Genomic DNA, 18,637 nt, shown 5'->3' with positions numbered 1-18,637 from the left:
AGTAAATACTTTGTAGAAGCACCTTTGGCAGCGATTACAGCTGTGAGTCTATCTGGGTAAGTCTAAGATCTATCCACACCTGCAACATTCTCCAATTATCCTTTCCAAAATTCTTCAAGTTCTGTCAAATTGGTTGTTGATCATTGCTAGACAACCATTTTCAGATTTTGCCATAGATTTTCAAGTAAATTTAAGTCAAAACTGTAAACTCGGCCACTCAGGAACATTCACCATCTTCCTAGTAAGCAACTTCTGTGTTTTACGTTATTGTCCTGCTGAAAGGTGACTTAATCTCCCAGTGCCTGATGGAAAGCAGACAAGCAGGTTTATCGTGTTTTTTATCGTGAAAAACTCCCCAGTCCTTTATGATTACAAGCATACCCATAACATGATGCAGCCACCACTATGCTTGAAAATGTAGAGTGTGGTACTCCGTAATGTGAAGTTTTTGCCTCAAACATAACGCTTTCTATTCAGGACAAAAAGTTAATTGCTTTGCCTCATTATTTGCAGTATTACTTTAGTGCCTTGTTGCAAACAGGATTCATGTTTTGGAATATATTTATTCTGTACAGACTTCCTTTTCACTCTGTCAATTAAGTTAATATTTTGGAGTAACTACAATGGGAAACCCAGAAGCGAGCTGCCCAGTGACACGAGCCTACCAGATGAGCTAAAATGCCTTGTAGACTCAGAGGCAAGAAACAATGAAGCATGCATGGGAGCACCAGCTGATCTGGACGACTGTGTGATAACGCTCTTGGCAGCCGATGTGAGCAAGACATTAAAACAGGTCAACATTCACAAAGCCACGGGGCCAGACGGATTACCAGGACGTGTACTCAAAGCATGCACAGAACAACTGGCAAGTGTCTTCACTGACATTTTCAACCTCTCCCTGACCGAGTCTGTAATACCTACATATTCCAAGCAGATCACCATAGTCCCTGTGCCCAAGGAAGCGAAGGTAACCTGCCTAAATGATTACTGCTCCGTGGCACTCACGTCGGTTGCCATGAAGTGCTTTGTAAGGCTGGTCATGGCTCACATCAACAGCATCCTCCCAGATACCCTAGACCAACTCCAATTTGTATACCGTACCAACGGATCCACAGATGAAGCAATCTCTATTGCACTCCACACTGCCTTGTCCCACCTGGACAAAAGGAACACATATGTGAGAATGCTGTTCATTGACTACAGCTCCGCGTTTAACACCATAGTGGCCACGAAGCGCATCACTAATCTCAGGATCCTGGGACTAAACACCTCCCTCTGCAACTGGATCCTGGAAATCCTGATGGGCTGCCCCAAGGTGGTAAGGGTAGTCAACAACACGTTTGCCACGCTGATCCTCAACACTGGGGCCTGGCAGTGTGGCGCCAGGACAACAACCTCTCCCTCAATGTGAGCAAGACAAAGGAGCTGATCGTAGTCTACAGGAAAAGTTGGGCCGAACAGGTCCCCATTAACATCGACGGGGCTGTAGTTACTTTTTACTTTAGTTTATTTGGTAAATATTTTCTTAACTCTTTCTTGAACTGCACTGTTGGTTAAGGGCTTGTAAGTAAGCATTTCACGGTAAGGTCTACACTTGTATTCGGCGCATGTAAAAAAAAAAAGTTTGATTTGAATGTTGATCCGTCCTCAGTTTTCTCCCATCACAGCCATTAAACTCAAACTGTCTTAAAGTCACTATTGGCCTCATGGTGAAATCCCTTAACGGTGAAATCCCTTAACGGTGTCCTTCCTCTCAGATAACTGACTTAGGAAGGAAGCCTGTATCATTGTAGTGACTGGGTGTATTGATAAACCATCCAAAGTGTATTTTTTTTAATCTACCAAGGCACTGTATACATCAATGATGTCGCTCCTGCTGCTGGTGAGTCTCTGATCCACCTCTACGCAGACGACACCATTCTGTATACTTCTGGCCCTTCTTTGGACACAGTGTTAACAACCCCCCAGGTGAGCTTCAATGCCATACAACACTCCTTCCGTGGCCTCCAATTGCTATTAAAATACAAGTAAAACTAAATGCATGCTCTTCAACCAATCGCTGCCTGCACCTGCCCGCCTATCCAACATCACTACTCTGAAAGGCTCGGACTTAGAATATGTGGACAACTACAAATACCTAGGTGTCTGGTTAGACTGTAAACTCTCCTTCCAGACTCACATCAAACATCTCCGATCCAAAGTTAAATCTAGAATTGGCTTCCTATTTCGCAACAAAGCATCCTTCACTCATGCTGCCAAACATACCCTTGTAAAACTGACCACCCTACCAATCCTCGACTTCGGCGATGTCATTTACAAAATAGCCTCCAATACCCTATTCAATAAATTGGATGCAGTCTATCACAGTGCCATCCGTTTTGTCACCAAAGCCCCATATACTACCCACCACTGCGACCTGTACGCTCTCGTTGGCTGGCCCTCGCTTCATACTCGTCGCCAAACCCACTGGCTCCAGGTCATCTACTAGACCCTGCTAGGTAAAGTCCCCCCTTAGCTCGCAGGTCACCATAGCAGCACCCACCTGTAGCACGGGCTCCAGCAGGTATATCTCTCTGGTCACCCCCAAAACCAATTCTTCCTTTGGCCGCGTCTCCTTCCAGTTCTCTGCTGCCAATGACTGGAACAAACTACAAAAATCTCTGAAACTGGAAACACTTATCTCCCTCACTAGCTTTAAGCACCAGCTGTCAGAGCAGCTCACAGATTACTGCACCTGTACATAGCTCATCTATAATTTAGCCCAAACAACTACCTCTTTCCCTACTGTATTTATTTTGCTCCTTTCCACCCCATTATTTATCTCTCTACTTTGCACATTCCTCCATTGCAAATCTACCATTCCAGTGTTTTACTTGCTATATTGTATTTACTTCGCTACCATGGCCTTTTTTTGCCTTTACCTCCCTTCTCACCTCACTTGCTCACATTGTATATAGACTTATATTTCTACTGTATTATTGACTCTGTGTTTGTTTTACTCCATGTGTAACTATGTGTTGTTGTATGTGTCGAACTGCTTTGATTTATCTTGGCCAGGTAGCAATTGTTAATGAGACCTTGTTCTCGACTTGCCTACCTGGTTAAATAAAGGTGAAATAAAAAAATAAAAAAATAGGAAAACCTCCCTGGTATTTGTGGTTGAATATGTGTTTGAAATTCACTGCTTGACCGAGGGACCTTACAGATAATCATATGTGTTGAGTACAGAGATGAGGTAGTCATTCAAAAATCATGTTTAACTCTATTATTGCACACAGAGTGAGTCCATGCAACTTATGTGACTTGTTCAAAAGGTGCACTATGCAGAAATCGCTCCGCCATTTCCAGGTTGCTAAAATTCAAATAGTTTGGCTAATTTGAGTTTGAGGCAAAAGAAGCAAGTATAATATAGAGTGTCATTGTACAATATTTTCCATAACCAAAAATATTGTATTTTCAGATGTTAGGAAGCTGGTGTACAAAACCCAAAGTAAAAGAACCAAAACGAAACTCAAGAATGGGAAGCATAGAAATAGCGGACATAGAACAAATATAAAGCTTCTTAGACTTTATTTCAATGAGAATGTAAGATCTATAACTCACATTTCTAATTGAATTTGGTCGCGTCACCCAAAAAGTTACATACTGCAGCTGTAAGCAAAGGGGTTGAATATTTACTGACTCAGCGTTACGCAAAGGGGTTGAATGCTCACTCACTCAAGACATTTCAGATTGAAATGTTTAATTAATTAGTAAAAAAAAATGTGAAAACATAGTTCTACTTTGACATTATGGGGTAAATCTCAATTGAATCCATTTTAAATTCAGGCTGTAAAATGTGGAAAAGTCAAGGGGTGAGAATCATTTCTGAAGGCACTGTAAACCTTGGTTGTAGTTCATTCACCAAGTTTTTGGATATACTGTATTTCACCCATATAGCCATATTATATTATCCATCCATAACTGCATGCATTTACTAGCCTAGTACATGATAATTACATAGGATATTCAACTTATACATATAACCTCTATCTTACTTAAACTCACATAACACCAAAAAAGTTGCCAGTTTGTGGTCAATGAGTAACCCAGATACCTGAAGCATTTGATTTTAGCCTGAGAGTCCTCCCCTTCAGATCTGTAAGAGAGATACAGAGTATATTAAAATTAAATCACATCTACAGTCTAGTGAATTAATAGTGTGTGTTGAATAAAGCGCTCAGAGCCCTGAGAGTCGTTGAACAGTACCGGTCTTCTTCATCTTTCATATCTGCAACCAGATTGGAGGCTGATTTGATTTCCCTGGGAACAAAGTGCATGCTTATATTTAAACTCAAAACCAATTACATCTGCTGTTTTAAAAAGCCAATTGCACTGCCTAGTTAGCCTGGCTGATACCAAACATAAGTCCTCCTGACTTCAGTCTAGACTCTGGACATGCTGTTAAGATGTTGTTTGCACGATGCATCGATAATGAAGGGCGCTGTGCTTTTACTGGTTTGTCCTCATGTCTCTCACTCAATCACCCACATGCACAGACACACACACAGCAAATCCAAAACAGTGAGAGGTATCAAACCACCAGGGGGGGGGGGAAACGGACGCAAGCAGGCACGTAAAGCGCAAACACCACACACTAACCAATTTGTACTGTAATTTTATTTACTAAATGAAAATAGTGTCCAATAATCTTGTAAGAGATGGATGTGATAATGGCACAGATACATATTTTTTAAATCACACACACTTACATGTCCATGCTTCCCTTGCGTTTCCGGGGCAGTTCCATTCCTGAGGTCATGCCAGCGGCTGAGGTGGGGGTCATCAAGCTGGGCAGAGAGACAGAATGGCTTTGGTTTTCCTCCACCAACACATCCCCTACAACCAACACACACACACACACACACTATCCATTAACAATGGATTAAAGATCTGAGTAAACAACCCTAAGAACAGTAGGTGAACAACTGTGTTGGTCATCCAGGCTGGAAATGGACAGTCCTACATTTTCGATCAAAACTAACAAAAAAAAGTGAATTTGCCAACAGATGTATTAGTACTAGCAGTATATTTAAATTTTATTTAGGCTTGTTGTAGCCTATTTAAGAGGATGTTTGGCAACGGACTATATAAAACACTGACGTGGGGGGAAGAAACAGCTGTGATTTCTTGCGCTAACACTCCCATCTGTCTTTCCTCACTAGCACCGACTTTGCTGATAGTTGTTTTATTGAGGAACGGTTTTACTTACTATAACTGTGATATGTGGTTGGCTCACCTAGCTCCCTTAAGATAAATGCACTAACTCCATGTTGCTCTGGATAAGAGTCTGCTAAATGACAAATGTAAAGGACCCTAACCTGCTCACTGGGCGTGAGTGTGCACGTGTGTCTGGTCATGACAGGTCCAGGCAAGGGGACAATAACACAGGATAGGGCAAGCGTAGCTCCTGTCCCCTATCTATTACACAGTGCCTGTTCCACAGACCCAAATAACCCCATTACCAGATCTGATGTTTAATTCTGCTCTCGCCACTGAAGATCTGTAGAGCGATTGCCGGCCTTTGGATAGGGGACAATGTTCAGGCATTCATTCACTAACTCACGCTCGTCCTGAATCAGTTTCCTGCACTCACATAACCTACTGTCCAGGGCTCACTCACATGAGAAGTAGGTTATGATGTCACACAGGAGGAAGGACATTCAGTTGTAGGAGGGTGAGGGATTCATTGATGTCTTATGAATCGAAAACCCTCTTTTGTAATAATCACTTTGCAGTTATTTGACATTCTAATGAAATGCTTATATTTGTAGGCACGTTTAAGCTTATACAAAACAGTATCTGTTCCAGGTGCGTAGGTATTACATTTGGAATACTGGAAGAGATGACATGTACACAGTAAAAAAAAAAAAAGAGGAATAAATCCTAAATGGAAGCTTGAATGCAAAAACAGATGTTAATTTGGACAACATAATGGCCAAAAGTTCATTGCGCAGAAAAATGCATGAATAAAAACGTGAGAAAGCAAAACAAACGTTTCGGGGATCAAGCCATCATCCGTGTGAATGGTGAGCACACACACACCTGGCTTCTTTTTAATTGCATATGTCAAAAGATCAAGTGAGCAAATCTATACATGCAGACAAGTACATAGTACAATGCAAAATTAAACTACAGAAGCAGACAGAACTACTTATTTTTTACATATACCATGTGAACATTTCTTATGAAGAATGAGGAGGTGGGAACTAAAGGGCTTGAAATACCACTAGACTGGCGCTCTACACCCCCATCAAGTTACAACCACAAATGGTTACATAAGGCAAAAACTAAAGTAAGGCGGTTGGTCGGGGTGGGTGTATAACACGAACGTCTAGCAACACAAAGGTTGCGATTTCAAATATTGCCACGGACAACTTTAGCATGTATGCTAATTAGCATCTACTTACTTATTTTTAGATATTTCTCAACTAATGTACATAGCATGTTAGCTAACCCTAACCCTTTTAGCTAACCCTTCAACTAACCTTGACCTTAACTTCTAGCCAAGCTAACTTATGTTAGCCACTTATCTGAAATTCGTAACATATAGTACATTTGGAAATTTCATGACATATTGTACGTTTTTCAAATACGTAACATTTAATACTAATTGTAATTCATAACATATCATTCTAAATGGGTAATCTTAGATTTACATACAGAATACGATTAAATTCTCTGAGACCAGGTTGGGATGGGAATACCAAGGCGCTGTTACCTCAACAAAAAAATACTAATACTGAGCTGTATTGTAGCCGCAAGAAAAGTATATTTTATACTAATACAATTGCTCAGAGAAAGAAATTGTTTAACAAGTAAATAAAAAAGATGGGTCAAAATGATTGGATCAATAATTCAGCACCTTCCTCCTGCAAGGATAATGACAATCTAAAATGTTTTATAAGACTGGAGAACACATCGGGAGGGATCTTAGAACATTCCTCTATACAAAATCTTTCCAGATGTATTTATTTTTATTTCACCTTTATTTATCTTTCCAGATCCTTGATATCCTTCCTGTGCTTATGGACTGCCCTCTTCTACTAAAACCACAGGTTTTCAATGAGGTTCAGGTCCGGAGACTGAGATTTTGTGGTCATTTAACCACTTTTGTGGATTTTGATGTGTGCTTGGGGTTCTTGTCTTGCTGGAAGATTCAATTGCGGCCCAGTTTTAGCTTCCTGGCAGAAGCAACCAGGTTTTTGGCTAAAATGTCCTGGTACTTGGTAAAGTTCATGATGCCGTTGACCTTAAATGCGTCTGCATGCTTCCCAATATATGCATATATTATGACAACATTTTGTGATGTCTTTGAGGGCGAGGGATTTTCGGCTTTTGGACTTTGTTGAGTTTTTTTGGGCTGTTCGGGCACACATTCTTTTCTGGAGGCAAGCTGAAGTTCGGAGCAGAAATCTACGCCCCTTTGTTGTGATTGGTCAACAGTAGGGATTCTTCAATAAAGTCTTTCTTGTCATTCAATGAGAGGGCTCATTTTCATGCACAGTTTTTAATTGAGAAATACTGCACCAAACGTCTTAGTTAGAGGTAAAATTGCGTGACTAAGATCTCTTCGACAAAACATCAAAATTGATAACAGATTTCTTGAGTTATCTTAGATGAATTATAACTACTTTGAGGAAGTGTATACAGGCTCAAAATAGACAAACGTTACTATTGCCGCTTTTTTCTCGTTTTTTGGGTAGCTGCCAGCCAAACTGAAGCATGCTCATCTTTATCAAGGGATGCACTAATCCCAGGCCCCACTGTTTTCACTGTATCCATGGGAAACTGAACACAAAAAACTACTACTCTGTTAGAAAACAATCTATGTGGCATCAATATTAGTCAGAAACATTTATTCCATTGACAAAATTGACAAAAAAGTTGGATAATTCTGGTCATAAAGTCATCATATTCCAAAACAGAGTTGAGAGACAATCATGCCCACTAACATGGGATTGTAATGCTTCGGGAGAATTGTCAAACAGCTGCGTTGTTGCAGGTACAGCAAACAAGCACAAAAATATTGCGATATTGTAAAAAATATTATCCTGATATGTAACTGTATTGATCCCCCCCCCCCCAAAAAAAGTCAAAAACCTAGTTGCCTCCACCAGGAGTGGTCAAAAATGGTCTTATGTAGCCCAACTGCTGCATGTGTGCCCTTGTGGGGCAGACTGCTAGTAGAAATGTCACGATATGCCCTTATATGGAGCTTGATGAAACAGATTAAAGTTTTTTGAATTAGGCATATCACAGGTAAAGTTATTTACGCAAAGTAGAAAAAGAGATGGCAGCAAGAGCAAGCTGGTGTTCGGTCCCGGCTGTATATTATACAGGAAATCAAGGGAAAAGGCTGTGGTACGGCTAACTTATGGCTTTGGTGGCAAGAGCGGCAGCGGCCATCTGAAGCTCAATTTGCCTAAATTCTTCGTGCAAATACTCAGGCTCAAATAAATACTAATGTGGAACATTGTCTTCACTTCTCCGCTGAACAAAACCTGCATTTGTGAATAAAGGCATAATGTGCAGTCTATGTGGCAGGGATTCCCCCTATGAGCACACATGCGCAGTTGTTACCCATATGGCAGTCAGCTACATAAAATAATCACAAATGTTTTAGGTGGAAAAGTACACAATTTCCGACTCAAAACGGATAGTACTTTTGACAAAAAAAATAGCTCATTTGGCCATACACTTTCAATACAACAACTAATTTTTCCACACTTTGCAGATTTCTGAATCACAAATTTACTGGCAAGAGAGAAGAGGGAGGCCTGCATCCAGCGACGTCACGAGTCACGTGACTAATTTTTTCAGCCTTTTCAGTACAGCACTACATTGAGAGGACAAGGGGGAGTGAGCAAACTCCACTGAACTAGTTTCAATGTATGGAATCACTTGGAAGTTTCTGGATTTTGGGCCAGTAACCGAAAAGTCGCTGGTTCGAATCCATGAGCAGACTAGGTGAAAAATCTGTCGATGTGCCCTTGAGAACGACACTTAACCCTAATAGCTCCTGTGAGTCACTCTGGTTAAGAGCATCTGCTAAATTACTAAAAAGTAAAAAAGGTAATTTAACGCCTAGTGATGTCACCAGACAGGCCAAAATGCCTTACCACCAAAACAGTCTGAAAGCTACTCTTCCAAATAAGGCAGCACCTACTCTTCCTGGGGTCTGGCAAAATGAAAAACATTACATCTCATAACAGATTTCACAACACACTAAGTGTGTGCCCTCAGGCCCCTACTCCAAAACCACATCTACAACACAAAATCCGTGTGTGTATGCATGTTTGTGTTGCTTCAGTCCCTGCTGTTCAATAAGGTGCATTTTTGACTGATTTTTAAAATCTGATTCTACTGCTTGCGTCAGTCACCTAATGGAGAATAGAGTTCCATGTAGTCATGGCTCTATGTAGTACAGTGCACCTTCCATAGTCTGTTCCACACTTGGGGACTGTGAAGAGACCTCTGTTGGTATGTCTTGTGGGGTATGCATGTGTGTCTAAGCTATGTGCTAGTCATTTAAAATAGAGAGCTCGATGAATTCAACATGTCAATACCTCTCACAAATTCAAGTAGTGATGAAATCAAATCTCTCCTACACTATGAGACATGCATATTATTAATGTTAGCTCTCTGTGCACATCCAGCCGAGGCCCAGCCGTGCTGGCCCTTGAATGTCCCTCTTTGTGGCACCTGACCACATGACTGACCAGTAGTCCAACTGGGGCCTGTAGGACCTGCCTTGTTGATAGTGCTGTTAAGGTAGAGCAGCGCTTTATTATCAACAGACTTCTCCCAATTTCAGCTACTGTTGTATCAATATGTTTTGACCATGACAGTTTACAATCCAGGGTTACTCCAAGCAGTTGAGTCACCTTAATTTGCTCAATTTCCACATTATTTGTTTTACAATATTTAGTTGAGGTTTAGGACTTAGTGAATGGTTGGTCTCAAATACAATGCTTTTAGTTTTAGAAATGCTTAGGACAAATTATTCCTTGCCACCCATTCTAAAACTAAATGCAAATATTTGTTAAGTGTCATTTCTGTCGCTGTAGTAGCTGACGTGTATAGTGTTGAGTCATCCGCAGTAGATGTAGTGTAGTGTAGTAGATGCAGCTCCTGCAGCCCTGGAACCGTTCATTACTCCAAGCAGTTTAGTCACCTTAATTTGCTCAATTTCCACATTATTTTTTTTACAATATTTAGTTGAGGTTTAGGGCTTAGTGAATGGTTGGTCTCAAATACAATGCTTTTAGTTTTAGAAATGCTTAGGACAAATTATTCCTTGCCACCCATTCTAAAACTAAATGCAAATATTTGTTAAGTGTCATTTCTGTCGCTGTAGTAGCTGACGTGTATAGTGTTGAGTCATCCGCATACATAGCCATATTGGCTTTACTCAAGGCCAGTGGCATGCGGTTAGTAAAGATTGAAAAAAGTAAGGGGCAGCTACCCTGAGGAATTCCTGGTTCTACTTGGATTATGTTGGAGTGCCTTCCATTAAAGAATACACTGTGGTCTGTTAGACAGGTAAACTCTTTATCCACAATAAAGCAGGGCATGTAAAGCCATAACACACATTTTCCAGCATTCAACTATGATCGATAATGTAAAAAGCCACACTATAGTCTAACAAAACAGCCCCCCAAATCATAATTCTCTTTCATCCAATCAGCCATTTGTGTAAGTGCTGTGCTTGTTGAATGTCTTAACGTAGGCTGGCGACCTGCGTGATCAAGGAAGACACCACAAGCCTATAATCCTTGGCATGCATAGAATTGCCGCATTGGAACTCTGAGTGATCCATTTTGTCACAAAAAAAAAGTGTAGTAGATGCAGCTCCTGCAGCCCTGGAACCGTTCATTAACTTCTCCAGAAAAAGAGGGCTACATTGTAAGACTCATCTTGGACTAACTTTGTTAGCTTGATAGCTAGCAGCTTAGCGGCTCTGTCAAGCAGACCTGTCAGCACTATGCTGGAAACACTCAATGACGTCTCTGCGCATTGATAACACAAGGCTGAAATACACACACACACTACCAGTCAAAAGTTCGGACACACCTACTCATTCAAGGGTTTTTCTTTATTTGTACTATTTTCTACATTCTAGAATAATAGTGAAAAACATCAAAACTATGAAATAACACATATGGAATCAGGAAGTAACCCCAAAAAATTGTTAAACAAAACAAAATATATTTTATATTTGAGAATATTCGAAGTAGCCTTGATGACAGCTTTGCACACTCTTGGCATTCTCTCAACCAGCTACATGAGGTAGTCACCTGGAATGCATTTCAATTAACAGGTGTGCCTTGATAAAAGTGAAGTTGTGGATTTTTCCACCCATCTTAATGTGTTTGAGCCAATCATTTGTGTTGTGAGAAGGTAGGGGTGGTATATTTTGTTAAAAGTCCATATTATGGCAAGAACAGCTCAAATAAGCAACGAGAAACAACAGTCCATCATTACTTTAAGACATGAAGGTCACTCAATGTGGAAAATCTCAAGAATTTTGACAGTTTCTTCAAGAGTAGTCAAAAAAATCATCAAGCGCCATGATGACACTGTCTCATGAGGATCCAGAGTTCTCTGCTTCAGAGGATAACTCTAATGAACTTATCTGCACCTCAGACTGCAGCCCAAATAAATGCTTCACAGTGTTCAAGTAAGACACATCTCAACATCAACTGTTCAGAGGAGACTGGGTTGGCGCCCCCCCTTGGGTTGTGCCGTGGCGGAGATCTTTGTGGGCTATACTTGGCCTTATCTCAGGATGGTAAGTTGGTGTTGAAGATATCCGTCTAGTGGTGTGGGGGCTGTGCTTTGGCAAAGTGGGTGGGGTTATATCCTGCCTGTTTGGCCTTGTCCAGAGGGATCATCGGGTGGGGCCACAGTGTCTCCTGATCCCTCCTGTCTCAGCCTCCAGTATTTATGCTGCAGTAGTATGTGTCTCAGGGGGCTAGGGTCAGTCTGTTATATCTGGAGTATTTCTCCTGTCTTATCCGGTGTCCTGTGTGAATTTAAGTATGCTTTTTCTAATTCACTCTCTCTCAGAGGACCTGAGCCCTAGGACCATGCCTCAGGACTCCCTGGCATGATGACTGCTTGCTGTCCCCAGTCCACCTGGCCGTGCTGCTGCTCCAGTTTCAACTGTTCTGCCCGCGGCTATGGACACCTTGACCTGTTCACCGGACGTACTACCTGTCCCAGACCTGCTGTTTTCAGTCTAGGGACAGCAGGAGCGGTAGAGATACTCTCAATGATCGGCTTTGAAAAGCCAACTGACATTTACTCCTGAGGTGCTGACTTGTTGCACCCTCGACAACTACTGTGATTATTATTATTTGACCCTGCTGGTCATTTATGAACATTTAAACATCTTGGCCATGTTCTGTCATAATATCCACCCGGCACAGCCAGAAGAGGACTGGCCACCCCTCATAGCCTGGTTCCTTTCTAGGTTTCTTCATAGGTTTTGGCCTTTCTAGGGAGTTTTTCCCAGCCACCGTGCTTCTACGCCTGCATTACTTGCTGTTTGGGGTTTTAGGCTGGGTTTCTGTACAGCACTTTGATATATCAGCTGATCTAAGAAGGGCTAAATAAATACATTTTATTTGATTGCATGAATCGTGCCTTCATGGTCGAATTGCTACAAAGAAACCACTACTTAAAGGACATCAATAAGAAAGAGAGACTTGCTTCGACCAAGAAACACGAGCAATGGACATTAGACCGGTGGAAATCGGTCCTTTGGTCTGATGAGTCCAAATGTGATATATTTTGTTCCAACCGAGTGTCTTTGTGAGATGCAGAGTAGGTGAACGGATGATCTCCGCATGTGTGGTTCCCATCGTGAAACATGGAGGTGTGATGGTGCTTAACCAGCATGGCTTTCACAGCATTCTGCAGTGATACGCCAACCCATTTGGTTTGCGCTTAGTGGGAATATCATTTGTTTTCAACAAGACAATGACTCAACACACCTCCAGGCTGTGTAAGGGCTATTTGACCAAGGAGGAGAGTGATGGAGTGCTGCATCAGATGACCTGGCCTCCACAATCAACCAACCTCAAGCCAATTGAGATGGTTTGGGATGAGTTGGACCAAAGAGTGAAGGAAAAGCAGCCAACAAGTGTTCAGCATAACTCCTTCAAGTGGAGTGGCTCCTTTGAATAATCTCAAACATAAAATATATTTTGATTTGGTTCGAGCTCATGGACTTATATTGAATTATTTTTCTATTCGTCTCACAACAAGTCTTGCACTGCAAAATAGACAGTTGCCATGGGGAATCATCCTGGCTATATGCTTCAGGAGCAATAAAGGTGTTTGACACACATGAAAACCTCAACAGTGTCTTGACCTCGGTCTTGATAGACAGATCACTGATCGGTCAATTATTTTGTTACTTTAGAAACATCAAAACTACAATGTGCCTTAAACAAATGAGTAATAATATCAGATATGTATATATATATATTAATATGACGACGTCATTGGCTGAGGTCAGTCGGAGGCTCGCTGGGGCGTGTTCATTAGGACACACTGTAGGAAAATGACCCTGACTGCCCCCTCAGTTTCCATCTGTGGGCATCAGTGTGGCCAGAAAGAGCGTATGAAAACGATACCATAGCTTTCATGGATAGCCAGAGACAAAGAATTGCAAAACACCCCAATTCCCTTGACTTACTTTTATTAAAAGGTTAATCGTCACGTAACCAAAAGCTTTTTTAGCCACAGTTATTCACAGGACCAAGGTCTTAGATTGTGGGTATAAACACAGACTGTTGTATTCCTTGTCATTATGCCTTTGTAAGGATATGAAAACAATACCTTCCCGTCTGACCAGCTATTGACAGAGGGTCGTTTTAACCTTGTCTAAAGATTACAGGCTCTATTTTAACAAACCTAACATAATGGTAAATCTAAGCGCTGGGGCTCTAGGTGCGGGGGTGTCAGAAATATTTTTGCTATTTTCACAGCCGGTATTATAAGGGAAATAGCTGGCGGTGGCGCGAAAAGGATGGGTTTTGATTACTAAACAAGTTGTAGATGTGATGAGGGCTTGGCCACTCACTGACCAATCAACTCGTCCCATGGCTTAACACTGCATGCGTATGTCTCAAGTTCTTTAGGTTATTGACAGTCGTTGCATTGTCATCAACCAATTCAGCTGGGGGCACAGAATATTCTCCTCCTGGTCCATTGTGGATTGATACTACAGTTTATTAAATAGCATAGGCTACAGTAACAAGTAACAGCAGAAAAAAAAAACATTTCAGTTTGCGCAATATTTATTTAAACAGGAAGGGCTCATTGAGATTAAAATCTCTTTTTCAAGAGCGCCCTGGCCAAGATAGGCAGCACCAAGTCATTACAAAAAAATTTGACAGACAGACAACACAAAAAACTACAAGTAATCTAGTAAAAACCATTGAATTTACAAGAGTATAAAACAGCAAAATAAAAACATTGACAGGTAAGGGAATCAGCCTCAAACCTTCATCAGTGATTTAAAAACACCAATCGGGACAAGTTCTTCCAGTTTAAAAGTATTTTGTAAGGTGTTCCAAGACGATGGCGCAGAGTACATAAAAGTCCTTTTACCAAATTCAGTTCGGACATTTGGAACAGTTAGCAGGATAAAGTCCAGTGAACGAAGAAAGTACTCACCACATTTCTGAACAATAAAAATGCACAAATAAAAAGGTAGTAACCCCAAAATGATTTGTAAATAAAAGTATACCAGTGACTGAGCCTACGAGTGACTAGAGAAGGCCAGCCAACCCTGGTATACAAAGTGCAGTGGTGCGTAAGGGTTTTGCAGCTTAAAATAAATCTCAAAGTGCCATGGTAAAGAGTGTCAATTGATCTCAAATACTGAGCGGAAGCATTCATACATAAAATATCCCCATAAAGGCATAAATGGTGCTGATACTAGCCTCCTTCTGGCTTCAAAAGAAAAACAGGTCTTATTCCTAAAACAAAATCCCAATTTCAGCTTCAATTTTTTTGTAAGTTGTTGAATATGCAATTTAAAAGAGAGGCCGTCATCAATTAAAATTCCAAGATATTTATATGAGGTTACAACCTCAATAGCCTATGTTTGGAGTGTTGGCAGTCAACGTTGTAATAGGTTTCAACGAGCCTGGCCTATCCTACATATCAATGCATCGCACTTCTAAAATCAATAAGTTTGGAAGAGCGCATCTTTGGTAACCGGATGAGAGGCACTCTTTGGAGATGGACAGATTAACAAGCTAAATTAAGTATGGAGGTAGGAATATGTGTATATGTTATAGAATGAAATATATTTTCAATTCAAGGCACTGACTTAACATATTTTACACAAAATACTAGGCTTCTGTCAATTGTTGCCCATGTGTGAGGCAGATTCCTACCCCAAAAAATCTGTAGTTGATATGGCACTATATTTGTAAAGCAGACAAGCGGCTCTCTTTGAAAATGGGGATGACAGCCTACTTGAACAAGCAAAATTAAGTATGCAGGTATGTGAACTGTGCATAAAGCATGAGAGCACAAAAGCTCAAATATATATATATATATATATCACACACACACATATATATAAAAGTATGTTGACACCTCTTCAAATTAGTGGATTTGTCCATTTCTGACACACCGGTTGCTGACAGGTGTATAAAGTTGAGCACACAGCCATGCAATCTCCATAGATAAACATTGGCAGTAGAATGGCCTTACTGAAGAGCTCAGTGACTTTCAACGTGGCACCGTCATAGGATGTCACCTTTCCAACACGTCATTGCTAGAGTTTCCCTGGTCAACTTTAAGTGCTGTTATTGTGAAGTGGAAAATTCTAGGCACAAAAACAGGAGCGCCGAGTGCTAAAGCGTGTAAAAATCGCCTGTCATCGGTCGCAACACTCACTACAGAGTTTCAAACTGCCTCTGGAAGCAACCTCAGCAATATAACTGTTCATCGAGAGCTTCACGAAACGGGTTTCTATTGCCGAGCAGCCCGACATAAGCCAAAGACCACCATACGCAATGCAAAGTGTCAGCTGGAGTGGTGTAAAGCTAACCATCCTTGAACTCTGGAGTAGTGGAAATGCGTTCTCTGGAGTGATGAATTACACTTCACCATCTGGCAGTTCAACGGACTAATCTGGGTTTGGCGGACGCCAGGAGAACAGTACCTGTCCAAATGTAGAGCCAACTGTAAAGTTTGGTGGAGGAGGAATAATGGTCTGGGGCTGTTGTTAATGGTTTAGGCCCCTTAGTTCCAGTGAAGGGTAATCTTAACGCTACAACATACATCGACATTCTAACCGATTCTGTGCTTTCCCAACAGTTCGGGGAGGGCCCTTTCCTGTTTCAGCATGACAATGCCCTCGTGCACAAAGTGAGGTCCATACAGAAATGGTTTGTCGAGATCGGTGTGGAAGAACTTGACTGGTCTGCACAGAGCCCTGACCACAACCCCATCGAACACCTTTGGGATGAATTGGAATGGCAACTGCGAGCGAGGCCTAATCGCCCAACATCAGTGCCCGACCTCACTAATGCTTGTAGCTGAATGGAAGCAAGTCCCTGCAGCAATGTTCCAACATCTAGTGGAAATCCTTCCCAGAAGAGTGGAGGCTGTTATAGCAGCAAAGGGGGATCAACTCCATATTAACGCCCATGATTGATGAGATGTTCGACGAGCAGATGTCCACATACACTACATGACCAAAAGTATTTCAAAGCACTCAGACTATTTAAAACCCCTTTATTCATAGGCTACTTGCCTATAAATGGCCTGGATAAAAAGACAACTAATACAACTATGCAATGCTGCTAAACCAATCTTGATTAAGGGGAGGGTAAGGTATGCTTAGTTTTTAATCTAATTAAACTAAATGGGGGAGAAACCAGTAATTTAAAAAAAATGTTTATAAATACGAGATTCACCAGCACAAAAGGCACATCCCTCCTTCCATGGGCACTGAGAATTATTGCTGGATCAGCTGTGCTTCCTCTCTTCTTCTTCTGTGGATTTTATTTGCCGGTTAGCAACCAACTTTAAGGTGTATTACCGCCACCAACTGGACTGGAGTGAGGACCAGAGACAGTGAATGTTTAAATCCTACCCAATGTTCTCATCTCCCTAAGCCAGGGGTGTCAAAGTCAAATGGACGGAGGGCCAAATAAAAAAATCAGCTACAAGACGAGGGCCGGACTGTTCGAATGTTCATTGAAAATTTTTTAAATGACGCATATAGTCTAGTGAACCTAATTGAACCTACTGAAAACCTAACAAATATATTACAATATGATCAGATAAATAAAGCAATATTTTCTTATGGCTCTGTCAGTAATCTTTAATTTTCAACAGACACAAAAGACAAATTTCCTTTATATAAATATCCCCATAACATGAACATTAAATGAAAGAAACCGGTATTCAAGGCACCATCAGTAGACTATATTTTCTATTTTAGCAAAAGTGGGCTAAATTTACTTCAAAGAAAAAACAATAATAGCAATTTTCTATCATCCACTCAACTGAAATATTTTTAAAATATAATTGGATTGAAATACAAAAAAATAAAGTGCAAAAATCTATTAATCAAAAACAACACTTTGTTTAAGGAGAAGTAACATGCAGTGAAAACAAATATTAAATTTTAACTTTTAAACTTGAACTGAGTAAAAACTCTAAATATGTGATTGCACAGTAATGTTCACTTGTTTGAGGTTGAGGGTGATACTTGGTGGTGTCCCATCTTTTCCACAAGTTCATCAATGTTCGGGGTAAGGCTCTGAGCTGAAGAAATCCTCAGAATTGAGTGGAGGTGTTCAGCAGTAAGTCGACTTCTGTGTGATGTTTTGTTCAGGTTCATCAAAGAAAACAGTTGTTCACACAGGTATGTGCTGCCAAACATAGACAACGTTTGAGCAGCCTGGATGCGCAGCTGGGGCATTGTGCCGGGGAGGAAACGGGCGAACTCCGCAGCACCCACTGCCGCATATTTTGCCCTCAGTGCATCATTGCATTGGAGGTCAATCAACTCCATTTGGAGGTTTGGTGGTGAGCTTTCCACGTCAACAGCAAATGGGTTACCGAGCAGTTCCAACCTGCTTTTTTGTGCTTCAAAGTCAGCAAATCGGCGTCGAAAGTCAGCGGCAAGCATACCTATTTTATCAGCCAACTGTGTGCTCGGGAACGCACTGGTAGAGAGCTTCTCTTTCATGGTCTGGCAGCTGGGAAAGTGGCTCAAATTTTCTTTCCGCATCTGCGTCTCCCACAGAGTCAGTTTGGTTTTAAATGCCTTCACTGTACTGTACATATCAGAGATGACACGATCCCGACCCTGCAGCTGCAAGTTTATTGCATTCAGATGACTCGTAATGTCACACAGAAAAGCCATTTCACACAGAAACATTTCGTCTCGGAGTTGTGTTGTGTCTTTCCCTTTGCTGTCCAAGAACAGACAAATCTCCTCACGAAGCTCGAAACATCTTTGAAGCACCTTTCCCTGGCTTAGCCATCGCACCTCTGTGTGATAAGGCAAATCACCATGCTCCGTTTCTAACTCCGTCAGAAATGCCTTGAA

General features: G+C 41.2%; 1 protein-coding gene across 1 annotated transcript in view; it reads right to left on the bottom strand.

Annotated features, from left to right (window-relative positions):
- Positions 1-18,637, bottom strand: part of LOC139373763 (basic helix-loop-helix ARNT like 2) — a 35,780-nt gene that overhangs the window by 12,040 nt on the left and 5,103 nt on the right. Inside the window, exons 2-4 of the mRNA XM_071114735.1 lie at positions 4,752-4,878; positions 4,249-4,302; positions 4,097-4,138 (exon numbers count right to left, since the gene is read on the bottom strand). Coding sequence (XP_070970836.1) covers positions 4,097-4,138; positions 4,249-4,302; positions 4,752-4,878 — 223 coding nt within the window. The remainder of the gene's footprint in view (positions 1-4,096; positions 4,139-4,248; positions 4,303-4,751; positions 4,879-18,637) is intronic.

This window comes from Oncorhynchus clarkii, chromosome 2 (assembly GCF_045791955.1).
Source record: "Oncorhynchus clarkii lewisi isolate Uvic-CL-2024 chromosome 2, UVic_Ocla_1.0, whole genome shotgun sequence".
Classification (NCBI taxonomy): Eukaryota; Metazoa; Chordata; class Actinopteri; order Salmoniformes; family Salmonidae; genus Oncorhynchus; species Oncorhynchus clarkii.
This window is presented reverse-complemented; position numbering and strand designations above follow the sequence as displayed.